Consider the following 24,458-nt stretch of genomic DNA (forward strand, 5'->3'; position numbering starts at 1 on the left):
TAAAAAATTTCAGCCAAATCGGTTCAGTAGTTTTCTAAAACAAAAATAGGTAGTCTATAATAACTAAGTATAACTAAGTATACTATAACTAAGTTGGTTCACTCAATTTTATTTGCACCATCGTTCTGAGCGTAAAAACCGCTTCTGTTAAAAAAAAAATGAAGAATTCGAGTGAGCGCTAGATTTATGTCGTTTTTTTTTGTTTTCTGAAAAATAGTTGTTTTTAATTTCTCTTTTACGTGAACTCCGTCAATTTGACATTAGAGTAGTGGAAATACAAATGTAACCTAATTTTATTTGACGATAACTTCCAGAACATTCCACACATACTTAGGGAATAGGTGCACAGACCAGCACAAACGAATGGTAGAATAGTCAGTTTTTATTAATGAATCACAATACAAATGATAATCGCACGAGTATACAAGTCACCCTTGTTTCACGTTCAAACGGCCTTCGAAAGCAAACAGTAAAAATCGGGTCGACACGACAGCTAAAATTTAGATGTCGTTCTTGTGCACTTGACTGGCGTGAAGTCGATATCCATCGATGACGGAAAACGACGGTAGATAAGTAGATAAGATCTCGCGAGAACCACAGAAAACAGAATACGATAGATAGGATACCTTATCTAAAATCGTGGAACAAACTGAAGTTGACGTGCAGCGTCATATCGGTTGTGGAGGCGAACGAGCGGAGGTCACCTGACCAGCGGAGCGTGAGGGCAACAGTAGTGCTACCCCACCATCACTCTCTATGATAATAACCTTTTTGATAACAAGAAAAACAACGATGAACATTTTTTATGTGTTAAACATATTTTCTGTTCTGTGATTTTACTATTGGTTATTGTTTTTTAAAATTCACTTAAAAGTTACAATTTTAAATTACCTTAGTAAGCCAATTGTTTGCACAATCATTTCAAGATGCGCTTAAGTAACGTGTTACATTATCGAGATATGCGTCGGTACACAAAGAATCCTCTTGAGGTTCGTTTTGAAGAATTGTTGCCCTTAAAACTAAAAAACAAAGTATCGGGAAAAGGAGATAGATCTAAAGAACGTGCATGTGTTCATGAAATGTCTATTATGTTTGCTTGTTTCAAAAAAAATGAATTTGATCAGTCTCGCTGTTCAAATGAAATCAATTTGTTTCAAGTTTGTGCAAATAAACATCATATCGAGAAGTTCAAAAGAAAACAGAATATTCGAGAAGGAAATATTTCTTTAGGGAAAGATAATCTTACTCCTAGAGAAATAAATTATCTTCTGAAGAAGCATCCAAATCCATAATTTTTTTTTTTTCTTAGAAGAATATTTATACATTTAATGTGTTCATTTTTGTGCTTTGTTCATAAAAATAAATAACAACTAGAACAATCATTTTTTAATTGTTGATTTTTTATACCCTGATCAATTTTATAAATTTATTGAATTATTTAAGGATTTCAGATTTATTTATTTCTCATTTATAATAAAAAATATTCATTGGTGACACTAGTTGGCCATGTTGCGTTATATATAATATAATAATATATCAGATACAGCATATAAAATAAAAATAAATTGTTAAGCATTTTAATGAATCTAAATACAATGCATATTATAATTTAGAGATATTTGGAGCTTATTAATGAATGTCCAGGTTTTATATATATTTGACTGTGTTTCCGCTGGCTATATGAATATTGTCTAGAGTTCTATTAAATGTATGAATCGGGAATTTGGTTACTATATGAAAGATTTATATAACAAGTTGACAAATAAATAAATTACCTAACTAAAAGGTATCAAGCCAACATAATATATGATCAAATTTTTAATAATAACATTATTAGTTAATAATATATTTACTTCTGGTGATCCAACTGATATAGTTTAGTTTTTATTTAAGGGAAAAAATGGAATTCAAATATTTAGTCAATAGTTAACTTAACATTACCTCTTTAATTGAAAACAATATTTATACTTACCCCTTAACTAGAATTACTTATAGTAAAATTATTATTCTCAACATTGAAATTTTTGAAATAGGAGCAAGGAAAGAAGAAAAGTTCACAAAGATGGTTCTCTTACAGCTATTGATTATTAACAGAAAAAGGAGCACAATAGTATTAATAATAAAATACTTTTTCTAAAATAATTATTGTTTATTTACATATTCCATAATTATAACACCCCTATTACCACTATAATCTATTCAGTGAGCTGTATGTAATAGATTAAAATGACCCAAAATTATAAAAAATGATCTTAAAATATGAAAAAAAAAACTATAAAAAACTGAATAATGCAAAATAAAATAAATTATTTATATTCATATATAGACACAATTTTAACTAGAAAATTGTAAGGACGAAAAAAAATGAATGTTGATTGAAGATATTATTAATTTGACTAATGCCCCATTTTAATAATTGTTTAAATCATTAAATGCTCGTCTTCTTTTCTTTTCCATCATTTTATAACTCATCCATATTGTTAATGTCAATGAGAAATTAGTGTACCTACATTAATTATAATGTGTTTGCCTATGGACTAAAATAAAATAGATAAATAAAAACAGAAAAATAAAATAAGTAATTGATTAAAAATTAATTCATTTATAAAATAATTTAATAATTACATTTGAAATAAACTACTTTTGTTCTATAATAAATTAATTAAATAATAAGAATCAGAAAATGAAAAATAAACTTGATAATTTATTCATTATAATTTAAATTCATTATAAATTAAAAAAAACCTGTAGACACAAATAAAATATGATATATCTTATGCATAAATTGAAGTAAAATAATTGGTAATAATTTGTATAAGAATCATTAAATTTATAGTTTCACAACTTAAATATAATACATAATACACAATACTACCAAATCATACATTGATCATTTTTTATATAAATTTTGCAGTAAAATAAATTAATAAGTTTTATAAATTTTTTACCCAAAAGAAACGAAGACCAGACATACGAAATTAGGTCTAACAGTAAACTGCAGAACTATTTGGAAAACCAGACATAATAGCAGGAATACGTCACAAGAGACTGAATTGGCTTGGACATGTATTAAGGGCTAAGTCAATAGCAAATGATGTATTAAGGTGGACTCCTTAGGGAAGGAGGCCGGTTGGAAGATCGAAACAGAGATGGATGGACAAAAATAAAAAAGAACTAAAGCAACTTGAGATAGACAATACTTTTGAAGCCTCTCTGAACAGAGATAGATGGAAAGAAATTTGTTTTCCAGAAATGGGCTTTAATGGCCTTTAAAGCTGAAAAAGAAAACTAAGAACATTTTTCAGACAAGTAATTTTGTTTCACATCTAAGTATGAAAAATAAGAAATTTTATGCATTTCAAAACTGTATGTATAAAAATTTTAACACATTTTATAAAATACATTTACAAGCTATATTATTTTTTAGTTAACAAATTAAGATTAAAATAAAATAATTGTTGTAAATTTATAAGTTATATAGTTCTTAACATAAATAATTTAATCTAGATATTAGACATAATTTAAACTTATTTCTTAGGAGATGTTTTACAATCAAATTTAAATTATTTTTTGGAATACAAAAATAAATAGTAATCATATTTGCTAAGAGAAATATTATATATCTAATTGGTTTCCAAATAAAAATTTATTCCATATATCTTCATAAATAATTTCAAGTTCTTCGGCATATGATTTACAATCAAACAATTTACTCTCTGTTCTTAATGTCCAAATTTTTGATCTAAGATTCTCCAATAAATGTTTATCCTTCCCAAATTTTACTGCTATGTCTATATATTGTTCTTTATTAAGAGCAATTGTCTCTGTACATCCTAGTGTAGTTAATTGGGAAGCAGAAACACGAGATGCAAATGTTTCTCCTGGTAATGTTACTATTGGTACTCCAGCCCATAATGCATCCAAGCAAGTAGTATGGCCATTGCATATACAAGTATCCAAAAATATATCAGCCAACTGTATTCGTCTCATGTGATCATCTTTTAGTTCCATGTCACTAAAAATTATACGTGATCGATTCACATTTGATGATGAGGTAATACTCAATAAGTTTTTAACTCCAGCTTCAGAAAATTTAAGAAGCCACAATACAGAATTAGGAACATTTTTTAAAATAGTTATCCACATCTTAAAAGTATGAGGGTCTATTTTATATAATTTATCAAAATTACAATAAACAATAGCATTTTCAGGTAAATTATATTGAGATCTAGTGTAAAATTTTTCCTGGCCATCTGCATATGTTCTAATACTATACATGGAAGTAGGAACATCTGTTGGTAGTATAGAATGATTTGGTTTTTGGTTTTTGATACTAAGATGTCCTTTATTTAATACAATAGTAGTCTTAAGCTCTCTTGTAGGTATTTTTTGATGTTTATTATTGATACGCGGACTTAAATCACCATATAGCTGTTTATGATCACCAACAAAAACGGTTTGATTCATGTATGCTAATTTTTCAGTATAATAATGATTAAATTCAGGCGGTGAACATATTTTATCGGTAATTAAGTAATCAATAAATGTAGCACCGCTAGTACCAGGATAACCAAGCCATACAACTTGAATTGCAGCTGGTCGTAAAGCAAATATCTCATTTCTAGCCCCTTCAGTATAACCATTCATATTAATTAAAATATGAATCCCATCACTATTTATTTGATCAGCAGCATCAACTACATTCAATTTGGAAATATCTCTAAAATGATCTGATTCAGATATTTTAAACCTAAAATAAAAATTATAATTATTTATATATCAATAATGATGTTAAAAAATTATGCGAAGATTTCACGATTCAAGTATTCATACTTGGAATAGTGAATATCTGAGAATTTAGTGGCATGGTAGATAACCGGATACAATAATAATAATAATAATAATAATAACCAAATATATAAAAATATTATTAATTTATTTTATACTATTTTCTTTTAAATATTTTTTATAATCCCAATTTACATTTTTGTCATTATATCCATAGACATACATCGTGTGTAGGGAATGGGGCTTAGCCACCCCAAATATTTTAATAGTCTCCCCAAATAGAAACTTTGTTAGAAATGTTATTTGTTTTTATAATTATCTGTTCGTTTTTTTGAAAATCGTAAAATAAGAATTAATAAAAAAAAACTATTTACAATAGCATTAACAATACCAATTACATAATTTGGCTACTTGCAAAAGAAGTTCCAGTGCAATGAAAAAAATAAAAACTTGGCTAAGGATATTGTTGGTTCAAGATAGGTTCAGTGATCTTTCAATACTATATATTGAAATAGATACATCGAAAAATATAAAAAGCGATGATATTTTGAATATCTTTACTGATACAAATAAATATTTGTCATTAAAACAAAATATTAATTATTTTATAATATACGTTAGTGCTTTTTTTTTTAATACAATTTAAACATATCTGTATTTTTAATAGTAATAAGTTTTACTTGTGCATAGGAAGGGAATGTGGGGGCAAAGACCCTGCGGATTATTTTTCATTGAATTATTATAGCCCCCCCCAAAAAAAAAAATAAGTATAAAAATATACAAATTGAATAAGCAAGGCATCTCATTTTTGTTCATAAAAGTTTGATATTATTATGAAATTATTAAAATTGCATTATGTTATAAAACTATACCACCAATTAATTGTTATTTTATCAAAATAACAGAACGAATCATCAGCCCAAGAAAAAAAAATGAATGTCGATAGATAATATAATAGTGATAATACGAATATACAAATATACAAAATAATAACTATAAAGTACAATCAATGAAATAATAAGAAAACAGGATTAAGAACTAGTTAATGATTTAAGGGTAGTTAAAAAAAGGGGTTTCCATAGGCGGAAATTTGGTTGAATTTTTGGGGGGCTATAATAATTCAATGTAAAATAACCCACAGGAGCTTCGCCTCCATACCCCCTCATCACGCACAAGTAAAACTTATTACTGTTAAAAATATAGATATGTTTAAATTGTATTTAAAAAAACACTAAATAACGTATATTTAAAAATAATTAATATTTTATTTTAATGACAAATATCTATTTGTATCAGCAAAGATATTCAAAATATCATCGCTTTTTATATTTTTCGATATATATTTTTCAATATATAGTATTGAAAGATTGCTGAACCTTAGCCAAATTTTTATTTTTTTTCATAGCATTGAAACTTCTTTCACAAGTAGCCGAACTAATTGGTATGGTTAATAGTATTGCAAATAGTTTTTTTATTATTTTTTATTTTACTATTCTCAAAAAAAAAAAAAAAACCAACAAATAATTATAAAACATAAAATAACATTTCTAACAAAGTTTCAATTTTGAAGGGGCGCTAATTATTGCTAATAATAAAAACTAGAGGTCAAATAAATGGTATCACGCAATTTAAAAAGGAAATCCCCAGTATACCAAGAAATATTTGCCATGGAAAGAAGATAGTAGATAAAAAACATCATCAACAGATAAGTAGGCATTATTAGGAAAGTTGAAAGCAAAAAAGTAGATGAAAATATCGGCCATGTATAAATAGATTTAAAATGATTCGCGAACAAGTTAGCTGAATTAAGTTCATTAGTACTAATTATATAATTGAGACTAACTGAACTTGGTATACTTATGAATGATTTATTTCTACGAATGAATTTCCAGACAACTTTAGGATTAATAAATAATAATTATTCAACTTTACAGATATAATTAAGATAAGATTTAATAATTCAATTAAACTGAACAAGTAATTTAGTTACAAACTTATAATTGTAAAGAAATTTAAATTATACTGAAAATAATTATAAACAAAACTATAAAATAAATAATCAAATAGAATGTAACAATAAAATTTAATTTTAGATTCATGGAAATGTAACCTACCTGATTATTAACATACTAGGCATAACACCTATTTAAATTTAATTTAATCTATAAAATACGCTAATTTAATGATATTCAAAAAAATTTAATTAACGTGTTTAATATTTACATACTTGTAATATACATACTTATTACTTTACTTTAATGGCGCATTGATTTTATATTTTTAAAGTATATAATATATGCTATTGATAACTATGTTTATAACTACACAAATAACTTACTGATTTTAGTTCTTAATACATAAATATCAATCAAGTTCTTACCAAGATTTTGAATCATCATTTGACGATAGAGCATAAAAAAATACTTCAATCTTGCTTTTATTGTGCAAATTTGGAATGGATTGCATCAACTGCAATACTGGATGATTACCAAAATCTGAAGATACATAACCTACACGAATGCATCCATCAGGTGTCAATGATATTGGATAGTTATAACTTTGAATTAGATCAACTTCTATACTTGATTTCTCAATACATTTTTCTGCATTCTTTGAAGCAATTTCTTTTAGTACTTCAGAAGAAAATGGATACATTAAAGAATGGTAGGGATCTATTGATGGCAATTGTCCATCATTAATTTGTTTTAATATTATATCTTTTAATTTTCCAACATAGAAATCATAGTCTTGCCAATTACAAATGTACTGATAACATTGTATTAAATTACAATAAGCATCTGGGAAATCTGGTCGAAGCTTCAAAACTATTTCATATGAATTTATTGCTTTCATGAAATTTCCTTTGTTCTTATAGATGGACCCAATATTAGTATGAGCTATTATACTGTGTGGATCTAGTTTAATTGCAGTTTCAAAACATTTCAATGCTTCTCCAGTTTTCTTCAATTCCAGTAATACATTCCCTTTATAAATATAAACATTGGGAGATGTACTATCAATACTCAAGGCTTTCTCATAATGTAGAAGTGCAAGCTCAAGATTTCTTTTGTTATAGTAAAAGATATTTCCCATTTCAATATGTCCTTCAAAATTATATGAATTTGTACGCAGAAGAATCTCATTATTTAGTTTAAAAATGTCATTAGTACGGCCTAATTTTTGATTCAAAAGTATCAAATCATAATATGCATTATAATGATCTGGTTGAAGTTGAAGAACCATATTGTAGTATTTTAGTGCCTTTTCATACAATTTTTTTGTTTCAAATAATTTTGCACTATCGTAGTAAACATCAGGAAAGTTAGGTCTCAATTCTATAGATTTACTATACCTGTTAAAATATAAAATAAATAAGTATTATATTAAAATAACAACAAATAATTATAAAATTAAATAAATTTCTATAGCTTAAGAAAGGAATGACATAAAATAAACAAGAATAAACATTTAAACATAAATTATATTAAAAGACCTATATATTGAAATATTGATTTGTTATTTAAAAAATTATAAATTTTAATAAAATTGATTAACTGTTGATGGTAAAATAAATGTGAAGAGACATTTAATTTAGTATTCAATAATAAGCCAAAAAAATAAGCCAAAAAATGTATAATATATTATTAAAATGTATGTAAATATATTTATATTTATTAAAAAAAAAATATTAAGATCAATGTAAACTGTAATCAATAATAATCATCAGTGGCGGATCCATGGAGAGATAACCCCCCTAAATCAAAAAAAATATATATTAAAAATCAATAATTTTATGAATTAAGAAAAAGGCTTTTTTTTAAAAAAAAGTATGAGGGAAAGTATATAATTTGTATTTTTATTCATACAAGAAATTAGTAGTCTAAGATTTAAATTAATGTATTATTTACTTACTATTATCTTAATTCATTATCAATTACTGACTGTAATGTTATAAAAAATATCCCAAAGGAAAACATTTTTCAACCCCAAAAAAAAAAAAATCTTGGATCCACCACTGGTAAACACAAATGTTCCAAAACCAAAATTAATTAGAATATAGTATTAAATTTGTTTTATATATTATATACCTCTTTGCAGCCATATCAAGAAGACCCAATCGAAAATATTGTATTCCTAGTTTCCAATGCCCTTCTGCGTTATCTGGATCAATCAATAAGGCAGCAGTATATGCCCTTTTGGCTTTTTCATCATTTTGTTGAATATAATAATCACCCAATGATACATATACCATAGAAGCACATTGTTTTTTTCCTAAAGCAATATATGTTTTTGCAAGATTGATAAAAAAATCTTTAGTTTTTAGATTTAACTCCATACATTTTTCCAAATATTTGATTGCTTCAATGCTATTTTTCAAAGAATTGAGGTAAACTACACCTAACTCATAATTCACTTCTACATTATTCGGTTGAATCAGCAGATATTTTTTATAAGTGTCAATAGCTGATACTATATTTTCTTGCTTCAAATAAATACGAGCTAAATATTGCGATGAAGTAGAGTTATTTGGGTCCAACTGAGAAGCTTTTTGAAAAACTTCTATGGCATCATCATATTTTTTTAATTTGATGTAAGTAATTCCCAAATTAACCCAAGCAACTGTTAATTTAGGATCCAAATCCACTGCTTTATTATAATGATGAAGTGCATTTTCTTTATTATTTTTGAAATGAATACATCCCAAATTATTAAAAATTGGTGAGAATTCCGGTTTATCATTTGCAACCATTTCAAATTGATTTTCAGCCTCTTTCATTCGATTTAATGAAAATAAATAATTGGCATATTCATAACGTAACAAATACAAATCAGGTTTATAATGCAAAACAGATTGATAAGCAAATTCTGCTGTTTCTGGATGATTTAAAATTATTGCTTTAGCAAATAAGTACCAACAATCATTATCATAACTACTCTCTGCAGCATAATAATATGCTTCTATTGCCTTTATAAGATCACATTTTTTAAAATAATTCGAACCTAAATTTCTATATGCATCACTACAGTTTGGTTCAATTTTAAGTATAGTACAACAATATTTAATTGATTCATCATATTCTTCATTACGAAAATAAGTTGCAGTCAATAATATTAATGTATTTATATCCTTGTCATTATGTTTCAATAGTTCAAGACCCATGATTTGGGAATTGACAATATTATTGTTTTCATATTCTTCATGAGCAGTTTTTAATTGCTTTTCTGAAACAATAATAAAAAGTAGTTTTGACCAATTTATACCAGTTATTTAAAAACTCTAGCATATATTAAAATATTTAATAATTTATTTTAAACCATTAAGCCATGGTATAAAAATAAATATACCTGAAGCAGATAACTAAATATAAATTATACCATTCATATATATTAATCATTATCATAAAATAATATTAGTGAAAAAAATAATAAAGTTAATTAAATATGGGTTAAAAATGTATTAAAGTTAACAAAAGGGTAATTGCTTTTTTCTTTGGTACAAATGTTAGATAAATGACCTCCCTCATATTTAACATAACGTGGAAGGTGATGACAATAGTTGGCGATGGTATCACTGACAGTTTTGACACTGAGGTGGATCACTATTGGTCCTATAGGGTAATTTGTGATTATAAGCTTGTAGCATTGATATTTTGGTGATATAAAAGTATGAAAACAGGCATTTATGGCCATTAGATATTCTGTAATCGCATTAAAATTCAGATGATTATAAAGACGAAATATCAAAAAAGAAAACGATAACTTACACCCATTAGGACCAGTGATTTGTATTAATTTATTTTCAAAAGAGGAGAAATTATTAATGTTTTTAACATAGATTAGTGGAACCCTGCTGTTGTCAAGCTAATGGTGAACAATTGATTTGTTGATTACATTAGAAACATCACAAGAGGTGTTGAGTTCGATATTATTGTCCTCTTCAATCGCCAAGACAGTAAAACAATTAGGCAAAACTAATAATACCTGTTTTTCTCCCATATGGATAGGAGAATTAAGTGATAATGACAGCAACTATTTGGGTTTGGTAGTAAACAGAGAGAATATGTTTTCCATCTTAAAAGTGAAGATGCATTCGATAAAATATAATACATGAATTGATTATATAATTAAAATTGTGACAATGCAATGAGCAAATTGCAATGGCATAGCACATACAACAGTGTTTTAGTTCAACACCAGATTAATGAATAAATTATATCAAAATATATCATTTAATTATAATAAAAAATTACGTTTTAAATTTTCTCTGATGACAGCTTTATATAATCTATAATAGCATGCTTTAGTATTACTATAGTGGATGTTATTAGTCATTGGTATTTGGTATGATGTTATTGATAATAACTAAACAATGTCATCACTTTGAAATCAAATATCCATAGTATTATACTTGTATAGTTACATCGTACAATCTATTAGGACTATTTTTAATAGATAGAAAACCATTTCACTATTTCAATTAAACATTATAATTTTAATATTATGATTGAAAATTAACTTATGCACTTTTTTTGATAGTTCAAAACTAAGGAAAAAATGAAAAATGAAAATATTATAGATTTTAGATGAGTAGTATATAATGCATATTCAGAATTTTTATTGAATGTGAAAAAGTATTTTTAACTAAGACATATATAAAAACAAATGTTTCTATATTATGAGTTTTTCTTAGAAAATTAAAACAAAAAAGAGATAAAGATGGAATGGTATAACAGTATAAGGCAGCGTGCTGATGCATACTTTGCCTGTTTGAATAGGGTCTTTTCCTCCTTTAATCTGGTTAAATACATTATAGTTTTCAAACCAACTATAAGATATTTATTTTAAAATATATATATGTTACGGTGAATGATGCAAACGTGGTAAAAGACGTCATTCCCCGGTAAATGACATCATTTACCAAAAATTTGTTAACCGTTGTAAATGCAGACATTCTCTGGTTATTGTCGTCAATCACCAGTTTAATTGGAGAATGATTTTTAATACTTTTATAAACGAAAATCCCAACTAGCAATAACGTCGATAACCCGAGTAATAATATGAGATAATCTTTTAGTTTATTAGTTAGTATCGACGGATATATTATAGCGAGTTGTATTTGCTACGAATATGTGTTTTATAATATTATTTGTAAAAATTTGTGTCACCAGTGAACAAAATATAATAAAAGTTAAATTATAGTGTTATAGTTTTATTCAATTTTAATATTTAAGTATGTAGAAAAAATTTAAAGCAGCAATTGTCAGCACTAAAAAGAGAGGTGACAATATATTTTATTTTAGTTCTGAAGAATACAACAAGATTCAAAAAATAAAAGAATTAAAAATTGGAACACTAAAAAAAAACGGTAACGAATAACAGATTTATACGTAAATATGATGTTGTGTCAATTGGGGGAAAAGAAAAATTGATTAAACCTATAGTTGATAATGTATCTGACGTTTTATATTACGTCACAGTAAACGTATTATTGTACCTATAGTAAAAAAATCAGTGTATTATTTGAGATTTATCATCATTTACCACTAGTTTTGGTAAATGACATCAATGACCGGTAAAAGACGTACATTTGAATTTAAAATCTGGTTTTTTACATCATTTACCTACATAATCGAATCATTTTGGTAAAAGACGTCATTCACCGGAGAATGACAACATTCACCAATATTCATCTTTTACCGTAAAATATATATACCAATCTAGTTTATAATTATAAATTTATGATAAAAAATTTGAAAAAAATTATACTTACTACATTGTTGATCATACAACTAGAAAAAAAAATAAAAATAATAATAATTAACAAAATCTATTCTGATTATTATTAATAATATAATAGTTACTTCTAAGGCACCATATAGTACAGCTATTGGGTCATCACCCAGGGGCATTTGACCAACTTGAGTAAATGATGAATTAGCCAGATCCTTTACTTTGAAGATACCCAATGTTTTGAATTTGGCATCCAAATCTTTAAATCTTTAAAATAAATATCAAACTTTCAAATACATTGAATTCATAGATTTTTTAAATAAGTTATTAAAAACAAAAAAAAAAACATTAAAAAAATATCTAAAAAAGCAAAAGAAAATTGTAGTCTTATTTTATGTAGTATAAATTAAATTTATGGCCAACATAGCTTTATTTTAGATCAACAGAGAAAAAAGTGAAGAATTATACAATTTGAACTCAAATCAATATTCATTAGAAGTTTGTGTTGTTTTAGTAATAGTTTGTCAATATTTTCGTTGAAATATTACATTATAATTTTTGACACTAGCCTATTTACTGTAGTTAGTAAGATATAATGTTATATTATACATAAATATAACAATAATATATATTATTAAAATTGATGTGACATTTTGTAAACAGTCATATTGATAGGAGAAAACGACTGAGTTGCCGACTACTGGCATATTACTTGTTATATGTAATTATTTACTTCAAACAATATCTTTACACTTGGGAATCTTTTATACAAAAGCAACAATATTTTAAATTTGTTCCTTAAATAGATAATCTTTTAGTTATAAATAATTTATAGTTGATATTTAAACATTGATAATATATCAAAAAGCACCAATGATTTTTGATTTAAACTATTAGTGTTGTAAGAATGTAGTAAGAATCTATAGAAAAGTAGTTTTAAAAGTTTTTACTACTAATTTAGTTAGTATGTTCTCCAATATCTAAGGCATTTTTGTCATATTTGTAATATTATCAACTATCAATAACTATCAATGAATTATATTTATACTGTAATTATCCTTCTTTATTTATTTATTTTTTTAATGGTATTTTTAAAATTAATAGACTTAAAAACTACTAATTTATATGCAGCTTTTTACTTAAGTGGTCTACATTATCCCAAGAAGTATTAGAATCATTTTGATTAAAAATTAAATTTTGTTTTTTTTATCAAATTTAGAAGGTAGATTACTTGTAAATATAATAATTAATTGTTAGTAATATGTATAAATATTGATACGCTATTTAAATAGACATTTTAAACAGGTTAACAAATTAATGTATTACTTATAAAATATTTTATATCTTAAGTTTAGGAAATATGTTGAGTATATTAAATATATGTTTAACACTTTTTATTTATTTCAGCAGTCGGTAGTAAATATTTAAATCAAAAACCTTATACATTAAATTTCTATAAATGATTTACTTGATTGGGTCTTTCTCATATAATAATTCAGATATAACTGATATTGGTGCTTGTGTATTTGAATGTTTACCGCAAAATGTAGCCTGTAAAAATAAAAATAAAATAAATATTTTTAAAATCAACAAATTTTTCACTTAATTAAAATTATAAAATGCAAATTTCTGTTACTAAACAAATGTTATATTTGGGATTTTTTTACTATAATACCTATATTAAATTATAATTTATAAACATTTAATATTAAATATTAAAAACAATTAATATCAATAATTGGTTACCATATTTTTAAATGTTCACGTATAAATATTATTTCAAGGAATTTAATATTGACATGAACTAAAAAACATTTAGCAAATGCAAACAATTTAATAATTTAGTTATTATTTATAAAGATTTTGTCTACTGTGTGAGTCGGCGTCGGTATCAGTGCTATCACAGATTGGATTAGGTACTAACTACGATTATAGAATATACTTTTAACCATGGTACTAACCAAGATGGATATATATAAATCTAAATCTACCTTGGTATTATCTATGATAATAGAACAATAGTCCTATCCACAGATATAGATAAGTTATCTTATCTATATCTGTGGTCCTATCATATAATTATATTCTGTGGTCCTATACCTATAGTACAGTTTTCTCACATTGATAAAAGTCAAATATTGTTTTAACATACAAAACTAAAACTGGAAATTATTTTGAATTTCAAAAATTTATTTTCATTTTATTTCCCGCATAATAAGTAATAAATTACTTAACAACATTATAATTATTTTATCAAAATTTTGTTTATATAGCACCCACGATGTGGATAATTTTGTGGGGGGTCTCCACCACAGTGCTCTCTCACCGAGGTGACGCAGTTGTTGATTATGTTCCGGCACCGTGCCTTCAACACGTCTTTCTCAAATACACAGTTACGTCACGTCATCACGTTTCGCGCGAGAATTAATCGTATTTCACGTCTACGCGTGAGCATTTTGTTATACTGCACATACGCCATAAACGGAAATTTGGTTGAATTTTTGGGGGGGGGGCTTTTATAATCCAATATAAAGTACCCACGGGGGCTTGGCCCCCGCACCCTCTTTCTATATACAACTACAACATATAACTAATAAAATATTTAAATATGCAGTACAAGTAATAAAAAAAAACACGAAATGACATATATTTAAAAATAATTATTAATAATTTATTTTATTTTAATAACAAATATCTGTTTTTAACAACAAAGGTATTTAAAATATCATCATTATTAATATTTTTGGACATATCTTTTTTTAATATATAATATAGAAATATCGCTGAACCTATCCTGAAGCATTGATGTCCTTAGCCAAGTTTTTATTTTTTTAATTGCACTGAAACTTATTTCGCAAGTAGCCGAACTGATTGGTATTGTTAATGTTATTTTAAATAGTTTTTGTGAATTAGGGAATACTGTTTGCTTTTCTGACATAATTTTTATAACATTAATTATGTTAATATTTATATCAGAACCAATATTTTGAACTACAACATTTTTTGTCATTGTTATCTCTGAATTAAAATATTCTTTGGACACTCCATTAGGGACTAAATATAAATATAAAATAATATATTAATAATGTCATTTATAAATCATTATTGTAGCATAATTTTAGGTATTTATATGATAATGGTTAATAAAATGAAGACTATCATTAAAATTCAGATTGAAAAACTGAAATTTTATTTTTTTATTTTTCACATTAAAAATATTAAAAAAATTTGAAATGTTTAAAATTCAAAACACTTAATGTCTCAGACGAACAAAAAACTTGGCAATTTAATATCTTCAGCTTTTATAAGTTGTATTTAACACTATGACTGACATAGCACGATGACTGCGCGACATATGAGAGACCGTTCCTATAGAAATAACGTCAATTGGTCGTGAAACGTGAATATTGGTTTAAAAACGTTATGTAGGTACAAAAGGATAATAATCATTATTATAATAAATATATATATATATGTACATAAGTACTCGTTTTGCGATGAAAAGTTAAATAACAGCATGTAAAAATATACGAGTATTATTACACAAATGCGATTATATTCTAGTACGATAATGTTATCGGATGTCATTTATCTGGAATCCAAATATGTTTAATGTTCGCGCGGAAAAATAAACATCGGGGGAATATAATTTCCAGAAACACTGATTGCATATACAACAGTTATATTTATCCCTCTTTCCCGACTTACTGCTTTTTTTAATTGTTTTACACCTTTTGGACCAACAATTCTGGATGGTGTGGGTCAGTGGCGCCAAACACGATATAAAGGTTTGATAGCAGTAACACCTTATTAAGGAGTGGGTCGTGGGTGGTTAGGTGGTACCATACTACCGTTAGGTAACACCTATGCAATACAAAAATAGTAATACTTAATAGTATATTAACATTGTATATAGTAAAATTGTGTAGCACTATGGGTAGTACTTAACGCGGACAAGTGCGGCAGCCTTTTCCAAAACGTTAGTCGTCGACCGTGCCTTTACTCTCTCATCAACCGCCAAACCGCAGCACGCAACATCGTTACGTCACCTCGTCCCCCCCTCAATCACCGGATAGGGGACGCGAGCGATTGCGACGATGTCCGCTAGGTAGCACCATTTGAACCGTGCTGCGTTGCTATTTTTCCGACACCGTAAACACCACGTCAATTTTTGATTTATGTAAACTATGGCTATAGATAATATATAATATATAGCCGTGATGTAAACACTTGTTTTTTCTCATTTTTTTATTCATCTGTTAATTATTAACAATCAATATACACTGTGATCGATATATATATTCCGTATTATTATTATCATCATTATTATTAGTGTTTTAATATTTCTACCACTTGTGCGTCACCCTCACTCGTGATACGTGTGCGCGCTTCAATATAATATATCTTGTATACATAACATTTGTATTTTAATATTAATACCAGACTTGGGTAAAATACTTTTTAAAAATATATAGAATAAATACTCGAATACTTACAAAAAATAGTATTCCGGATATGTATTTAAATACTTTATACAAATTGTATTCCGAATACATTATTTAGAATATTTCAAAAGTATTCCGAATCTTTTAAAATACTTTTAGTTTTTATACTATAAAAAAATTAGATGTCCACTCAACAGAAATATTTAAAATTGAAGACTAAATATATGTTATTTTATTGTATTTTTATTATACATAACTATTATAGTTTGTGGTTTACAATAATAATAAATACCTGATATTAGCTTTTACAAGATACAACGGAGAAGTAATAAAATCATTTAAAAAAGGGATGATTTGACGGTATTCGAAATATAGTAATCAGAATACTCGTTACAAGTATTCAAAATACTTTATTGAATATTTTCAAAAAAAGTATTTAAAAAGTATTCGAAATACTTAAAAAGTATTCTGAATACAGTATTCCGAATATTGTATTCGAAACACTTCCCAAGTCTGAATAATACAATAAGTGGATAAGCTATAAGTCAACATAAATAAACGGCCATGCAAGATTTTTATCATACGTTATTTTTATCATATGTTAAATTTTATCAAAATATTATTTTATTTTACTCCTATTACTACTACTAAAAAATGTAATAATATTTATAATACTTAATTTATTTGTTAGCGTTGAGTTGAATCTACTATTCTAATTCTAGACCTAAATATTTGTGTTTCAAATTGCTGCATATGCTTCAAGAATTAAAACTTTGTTTCTTAGAAGTCATGTAACGTATTAATTTGATTCAGTAATAATATTCACTGTATCTTTTGTGAAAGTTAAATTATAAAATGTTTTAGTAAATACGTACCTAAATAATATTTAATCATAAATTGAATAAACAACTAATTTGTTCGTACCCTAATTTGAAATTAATAAATAAATTTATATGTAGCCTATTAATTAAATAAGTAAAATATAACACAACTGCAATTTAAAATTAATTTAAATTCAACAATTATGACCAATTTGAGCTGCAAAGTTGGGAGATTGCAATTTTTAACTTGTCAGGCCTATACTACAGCTTTGATTGACGTCTTTCTGAATTATTAGGGTGCTAGCAATTTTTTTTTTTTTAGGGGAGAGGGGTCTATAACACTCTTCTAAATGTACCCATTGGTAAGTCGGTATCATAATGAAATGTTGTCACATCTTTATTTTGGCGATCCGGCGCCACGTGTGGGTACAGTTGAGATGCCCGTTTCGTCAACATTGTATATGCGATCTGATTTAAATTTATGTAATAAAAGAACTTTATTCATGTTAGTAAAAAAAACTTTTCTATCGAGTCTCTATTAAATCCTAATATTCGGTCCAGGCTAAGTTAGGTTAGTAGGTATTCTTTAATGGTTACAACAAGACGGCACAATTTGTTACAGATCAAGAGAAACAATCCCTCGGCTGCGTGAGAAGTTCCCGGACAGACTAATATCGTTGCGTGGCCAAAGCTACCCACCTCGATCTTGCGACTTGACACCGTATGATTGTTTCTTATAGAGATACACTAAGTCACGAGTTTACCAGAACAAAGTTCGAAAAGTCTTGGAACTTAAGCAAGAAATTCGTCGTGTCCTCAACGAACTTGATGGGGCAATGTGTTATCCAGTGATGATATATTTTACGGAAAGAATAATCGTTTGTAGAACTAGTAGGGAGGGTCATATACCCGATACTGTTTTTCACTGTTAAACCTTAACTTTTTCCAGAAGATAATAATATATTTTTTATGATTTTTTAAAAGAAATTAATTTAATTTATATCAGATTTAAATCCAGCGTTCTGTTTTGAGATACTCACATGTATGTTCTTGTTTAAATATCATAAAGTATTAAGTATGGAGATTGTACTTTTGGTTAAAAATGTACTATTTACGACTTGATTTAAATTCTAATGTAATATATTATTCATATTTAAATTAAGAATATTCTTTGAGAAAAAAATTATCTTCTGTAATGGTAGAATGCAAGGTATACTGTATGTTAATATATATGTATACTGTATTTATCTATTATATATTTATTTAATCTATAAAATTGTTAGGTCGATGTTTTTGTTAAATCTGAACTTTGTCCTTTTAAGCACTTAGAATATGAACAACAAATTGTTCATGAATCAGTATTATGAATGATATTGTAACATTTACATGCAGCTAATAATAATCTATATGAACTGGCACATTAAAAAAAAATATTAATTAACGTATCTATATATTTACGCTTATCTAAAATATTGTTTTTCATTATCAGGAAAAGTTTTGTATAATATTATAGCAATTAAATACAACATGTTCACAACTTAACGAAAGTGACTAGGGAACTTGAAAACGTGTCTATATTTCATTAAAAGATGGATATTATATCAATAATAAAAAAAAAATGTCAAAAGGAAGAGTTAACCAAAGATGAGATGACATTTTTCATAAAATGTATTGTAAATGGAAGTATAGATCAATGTCAGATTGGTAAGTCGCTCGTTTTAATTATTTAAACTTTTAATTTGATTGTAGTATTGATTTAAATATATTACATTTTATAGGAGCTATGTTAATGACTTTATATTTAAATGATATGACTAATATTGAGGTTAGTAATATGACCATGGCCATGGCAAATTCGGGTAAGATATTAGATTTTAAGTCATCGTCATTTGTCGTAGACAAACATAGCACTGGTGGTGTTGGTGATAAGGTGTCTATACCACTTGTACCTGCTCTAAGAGCCACGGAAGAAGATTTTGTCATACCAATGGTATCAGGCAGGGGACTTGGATTTACTGGAGGCACATTAGACAAACTTGAGAGTATTCCTGGTTAGCGAAATTAAATTATAATTATAATTCAAATCTAACAATTTTTTATTATTAGAATAATTAAATTATATTAGGTTTTTCTGCGTTCAGTTTTGATTATAAACAACTATTCAATATTGGAAACGAATTTGGGTGTTTTATCGTCGGATCAGATGATTTATCACCGGCAGATTCGATTCTTTACCGGGCCCGAGATGTTACTGCTACGGTGGATAACTCTGGATTGATAATTGGTAATTTTTTTTAATGATACTCAATTTTTTAAATTTAATTTTTACATTACACATAATATAGCGTCAATAATATCTAAGAAAGCTGCTGCTGGCATTAAATATCTAGTACTTGATATAAAAATTGGATCAGCAAGTTTTTTTCATTCTGTTGATGAAGCTAAGACATTTGGAAAACAATTTGTAAGTTCCATTTGTAAAGTTAAAAAAAAACATAAAAATAAATAAGATTGAAGCATAAAAACAGACGGGACAAGGACAAATAATGTTTAATTGTTAACTGCAGTATATTTATATCAATAAACTAAAGATTTAATCAATTCTTAAGATAACATTTTATTTTATTCAATTTTTAAAATACATATTCTCTATACGCACACAAATTAATCAACAAATTTATACGGAGAATATAATATACTAATATTTTTATACTATAAAAATCAACCATAGTAAAATCTTGTATTAATAGAATATTTGTGTTTTTTATTTCGATTTATAATTTATCTCTAGCTAACTTTCAGTTTTATTTATCTAAGATGAATAATGTTAAGTAACTATTAAAATCAGTTTAAACTTTGTATTGTTATAACCTATATTCTACATCCTGCGTTACACAGCGGTTCAGTGGAAAATTGTGGTGTTGTACAATCAATGTGAATGGTATTTCGAATTTAAAATTTTATAAATATTTAAATACCATTTTTGTATTATCCGTTTACAAGAAATAATTGTTACTCTGAGTTGCATAATATCTAAAAATTATATAGCTTATAGTATATTGGCATATTTTGTTGTGCAGGTTCTTGTAGCAAAGTTGATGGGTATTGAATGTAGAGCATTAATGACTAGAATGTCAGCTCCAATTGGTAATTATGTTGGTAATTCGCTGGAAATATTGGAATCCGTAAACTGTTTAAAAGGAGAAGGTCCGAGAGATTTACAGAATCTTGTTGAATTAATTGGTATTTTTAATTTAATTTATTCACATAATAGTAACTTTATAAAATTACTTAATTAAATAGGTGGACATTTGCTGCACATGACGCATAAAGTAAACACTGTGGAAGAAGGTCGTAAGCGTATAGCAGAGTCATTAAATAATGGTACAGCTTTAGAAAAGTTCAAACAAATGTTAATCAAACAGAATATTGATGAAATGATTGCAGATGGAATATGTTATGGTCGTACAATTGCAATTTTACCAATGGCCAAGCACGAAACTAAAATTAAGTCTCAATCTTCAGGTATACTAAAATCCTTGATTTTGATACTAATACCTTATGATGGGCATTACCTAAATAGCCTATTTTATTTTATTTTGAATAATCGATTTCATACAGACAACTTAAGTAATTTTTTTACGCGAATATACTAAAAGTACTACATAAAATGTTTGCCATCCCTGTTGTACATAAATTTCTACATTTTTCTACACTTCTCATAAAAATTTAGGTTGTTTAAAGCTTTTAATATACACCTATAACATAATAAAAGTATGTGACATTGTAACTTACAAATTATAAAATTAAAATATAGGATTACTAGTATCGGTTTAGCTCATGGTTGAACCTCCGGCAAAAAATTTATAATGGGCCTTTAAACAACATAATATCGGAGTGAGATTCAATAAAATTAACTACTAACATTTTTTTTTCTCGCTACGCTAAAATTCTAATACAAATTTGAATTTATTCTTGTTTTTATATTTTCCTAATATTATCGAATTCTTATTGTGTTCGTGTATGTGATCGTTAACAACACTCATCTCAATTTTTCGAAGTATTTATACGATTTATGATTTATCGATTTTGATCAAGAGAAAAAAATTTATAAATTATAATAGTTATACCTAGTTCTATTAAATAATGTCAACAATATTTCAAGATTAGAATAAGAATAACGTAATTTTAATTTAATTCAGGAAAATAATTACTATGATTTTTCATGTTGGTCTGGTTGCTTTGAGTCTAGAGGTGAATTTAGGAAAGGATCAAGAGGTCAGTTGACTCACAATTAATATAAAATTAAAATTAAATTAAGACGAAATTGGCCACTTGAAGACTTATATATTAGAATATTAGACTATATTTTTTAAATGTGCCGATTATAAATTGAAGTTAAAACTAAACTGGCAAATGTCCCAGTTCCCTCCCCCACACTATATGATTCCACTGGTTTAATTGTACAGTAAAATAAAATATCTTTATGTCAGACTCCATATGAGATTCTATAAAATAAAATAAATTTTTACAATGATAACTATGAATAAAATTAAAAAACAAATATTTTATGATAATTTTGTTTTTTTTGCTTTAAAGAATACATTTATAATCCATTTTCAGCTCTAATTAGCGGTCTCTTGAAATAGCCTGACCCACAATTCTCTAACTGTGGATCTGCTCCTGGTGGGCCCTTATTTTAAGAATAAATCTCAGGGCCCCAGGCAACTACCGGGTATCCGGGTGGGCTAGACCGACACTGAGGATCAAATTACTATATAAATTCAGTGCTTGACTAGGTAAAATTAAAGAAGGGAGACTCTGTTTGCTATAAAATAAAATAGCGTCCCGAAAACTTGTTAAGCGTTTTAATTATAACGTAATAATAGTAGGGAGACAGTAAAATTTCTGAAAATTATTTGGGGTACTCCATCCCCTTGCGTCTCTTCAAAAGTAAAGCACTGCATAAATATTAATAAAATTATGTACGGAGTTCTGGAAAAAATATATTTATTGTTTGGAAACAAATAAATGTAAACGTTAAATTGTAATACGACAATTATAATTAAAAGTTAATATAATAGAGTAAAAATTACCGAGATAAACGATTGTTGAGAATAATCCAGATATCTTGATTGTTAAAATAATAGTCGATTATGGAATTAAGTGATTTTTCACTGTAATTAAAATTACTTTATTTATTAACGCGCATTACGGTAAAGAATATACATAATGTTATTATGTTAAGACAGAAATAATAACAGTAATTATAAAATATTAAGAATAGTAATTATAAAATATTAAAATTAAACAAAGACAATTTTGAATGGAAAGGTACATTATTACTTGTTATTTAGAATATTTTAATTAACAGATTAACTCCTAAAAATCTGGATTATTTAATATTTTTAAATAAGTAATAATTTAAATTTGTTTTAATAATTAGAATTGTTAAATGAATTAGTAATTATTATTAAATATATATATACAATAATTTTAATATTAATTCTTACTATGTATAAGAATTTTCCAAGTTTAAGTTAGAATAAAAAAATATAAAAATAAAAAATTATGAATCTTGGACAATTTTATTTTAATTGACTATAAAGTTAATAAATATCCCACGATATGAATAGGGCTGTCAACGATTTATCGATAAATTAAGTATAGTTATATATTTGTCCGATATACCAATACATTTTTATCGATAAATTTCTTCCATAAATATTCACTATTGATACAATTATTCGATGTGACGATAATATCATGGGCTTATTGGTTTACTTTTTTTTAATTTTTAAAAATATATGAATAAATAATAAATATTGACAAAAATATGTTTAACTATATATTTAAACATAAAGTAAAATATACCTAATACAAGACCGGATTAAGCACCTATTGGGCCCCGGGGCTGAAATTTTATATGGGTCGTTTTAACAAAACATGCTTTACAAAGCTGCTCACTACGCTTGCAGAATGATAAATTTTTTTAACTTTTTCACAAATTGTTAATTGCATTATAAAATTTAATAGGTATATAAAATGTATGTCTATATTTTATAATTATAATAAATACTTTATTCACAAATAATATTTGATAACATTAATTTAAATTATAACATCATGTAGTATTCTATAATAAATTTTATTATTTTAGGTTACGTGAAAAAAATTAATGGTATGATCATTGCTGAAATTTGTAACAAGTTGGGAGCTGGAAGGCAATTTAGTAATCAACAGATTGATCCGGCAGTTGGTGTTCAATTGCTTGTTAAGATAGGAGACTATATTAAAAATGATACTCAATGTATAATCTTATATCATAATGAAATTGATTTGGATAAATCATTTTTAATTTCATTACAAAATTCCATAGAATTAACGGACAAAGTTGTACAACCAGAAAACATTTTACTTGGAATCATAGATTGCAATAGTTGAGATTTGAAGCAAATAATGGTTAAAGATTTAAAGACTATTACAGAATATGATAAACAATTTTAGACAAACAATTAAATACAACGTGTATGTTTAATATGGACAATATATACTATTTATTTTTTCACAAAGATGTACAGATTTAATGTATTTAAACACATACGCATACACACACACACATATTTATAACAGAAGTTATAATTTAAAAAAAAAACATTATATTGCATTGTTT

The 24,458-nt window shown here is 26.3% G+C and overlaps 3 protein-coding genes across 3 annotated transcripts; 2 read left to right on the top strand and 1 right to left on the bottom strand.

Annotated features, from left to right (window-relative positions):
• The first annotated feature begins 764 nt into the window (after window positions 1-764).
• Window positions 765-1,350, top strand: LOC112682764 (coiled-coil-helix-coiled-coil-helix domain-containing protein 1). Its single transcript, XM_025553480.1, has one exon. It carries the CDS (start codon window positions 927-929, stop codon window positions 1,290-1,292), a length of 366 nt encoding a protein of 121 aa, XP_025409265.1. The 5' UTR covers window positions 765-926; the 3' UTR covers window positions 1,293-1,350.
• Window positions 1,351-3,605: 2,255 nt separating this feature from the next.
• On the bottom strand, window positions 3,606-14,304 carry LOC112682780 (UDP-N-acetylglucosamine--peptide N-acetylglucosaminyltransferase-like). The gene is made up of 7 exons (XM_025553506.1): window positions 14,266-14,304; window positions 13,988-14,070; window positions 12,651-12,786; window positions 12,560-12,578; window positions 8,877-10,011; window positions 7,169-8,140; window positions 3,606-4,750 (listed from the first exon to the last, which is right to left on the bottom strand). The coding sequence occupies exons 1-7, from the start codon at window positions 14,266-14,268 to the stop codon at window positions 3,616-3,618; spliced, it is 3,483 nt and encodes a 1,160-aa protein (XP_025409291.1). The 5' UTR covers window positions 14,269-14,304; the 3' UTR covers window positions 3,606-3,615.
• Window positions 14,305-19,260: 4,956 nt separating this feature from the next.
• Window positions 19,261-24,357, top strand: LOC112682783 (pyrimidine-nucleoside phosphorylase-like). The gene is made up of 7 exons (XM_025553509.1): window positions 19,261-19,489; window positions 19,564-19,836; window positions 19,911-20,069; window positions 20,131-20,249; window positions 20,866-21,028; window positions 21,089-21,310; window positions 23,946-24,357. Exons 1-7 carry the CDS (start codon window positions 19,375-19,377, stop codon window positions 24,227-24,229), a joined length of 1,335 nt encoding a protein of 444 aa, XP_025409294.1. The 5' UTR covers window positions 19,261-19,374; the 3' UTR covers window positions 24,230-24,357.
• The last annotated feature ends 101 nt before the right edge of the window (window positions 24,358-24,458 follow it).

The sequence above is a fragment of the Sipha flava genome, unplaced genomic scaffold (assembly GCF_003268045.1).
Source record: "Sipha flava isolate LNK unplaced genomic scaffold, YSA_version1 210_pilon_pilon, whole genome shotgun sequence".
Lineage (NCBI taxonomy): Eukaryota > Metazoa > Arthropoda > Insecta > Hemiptera > Aphididae > Sipha > Sipha flava.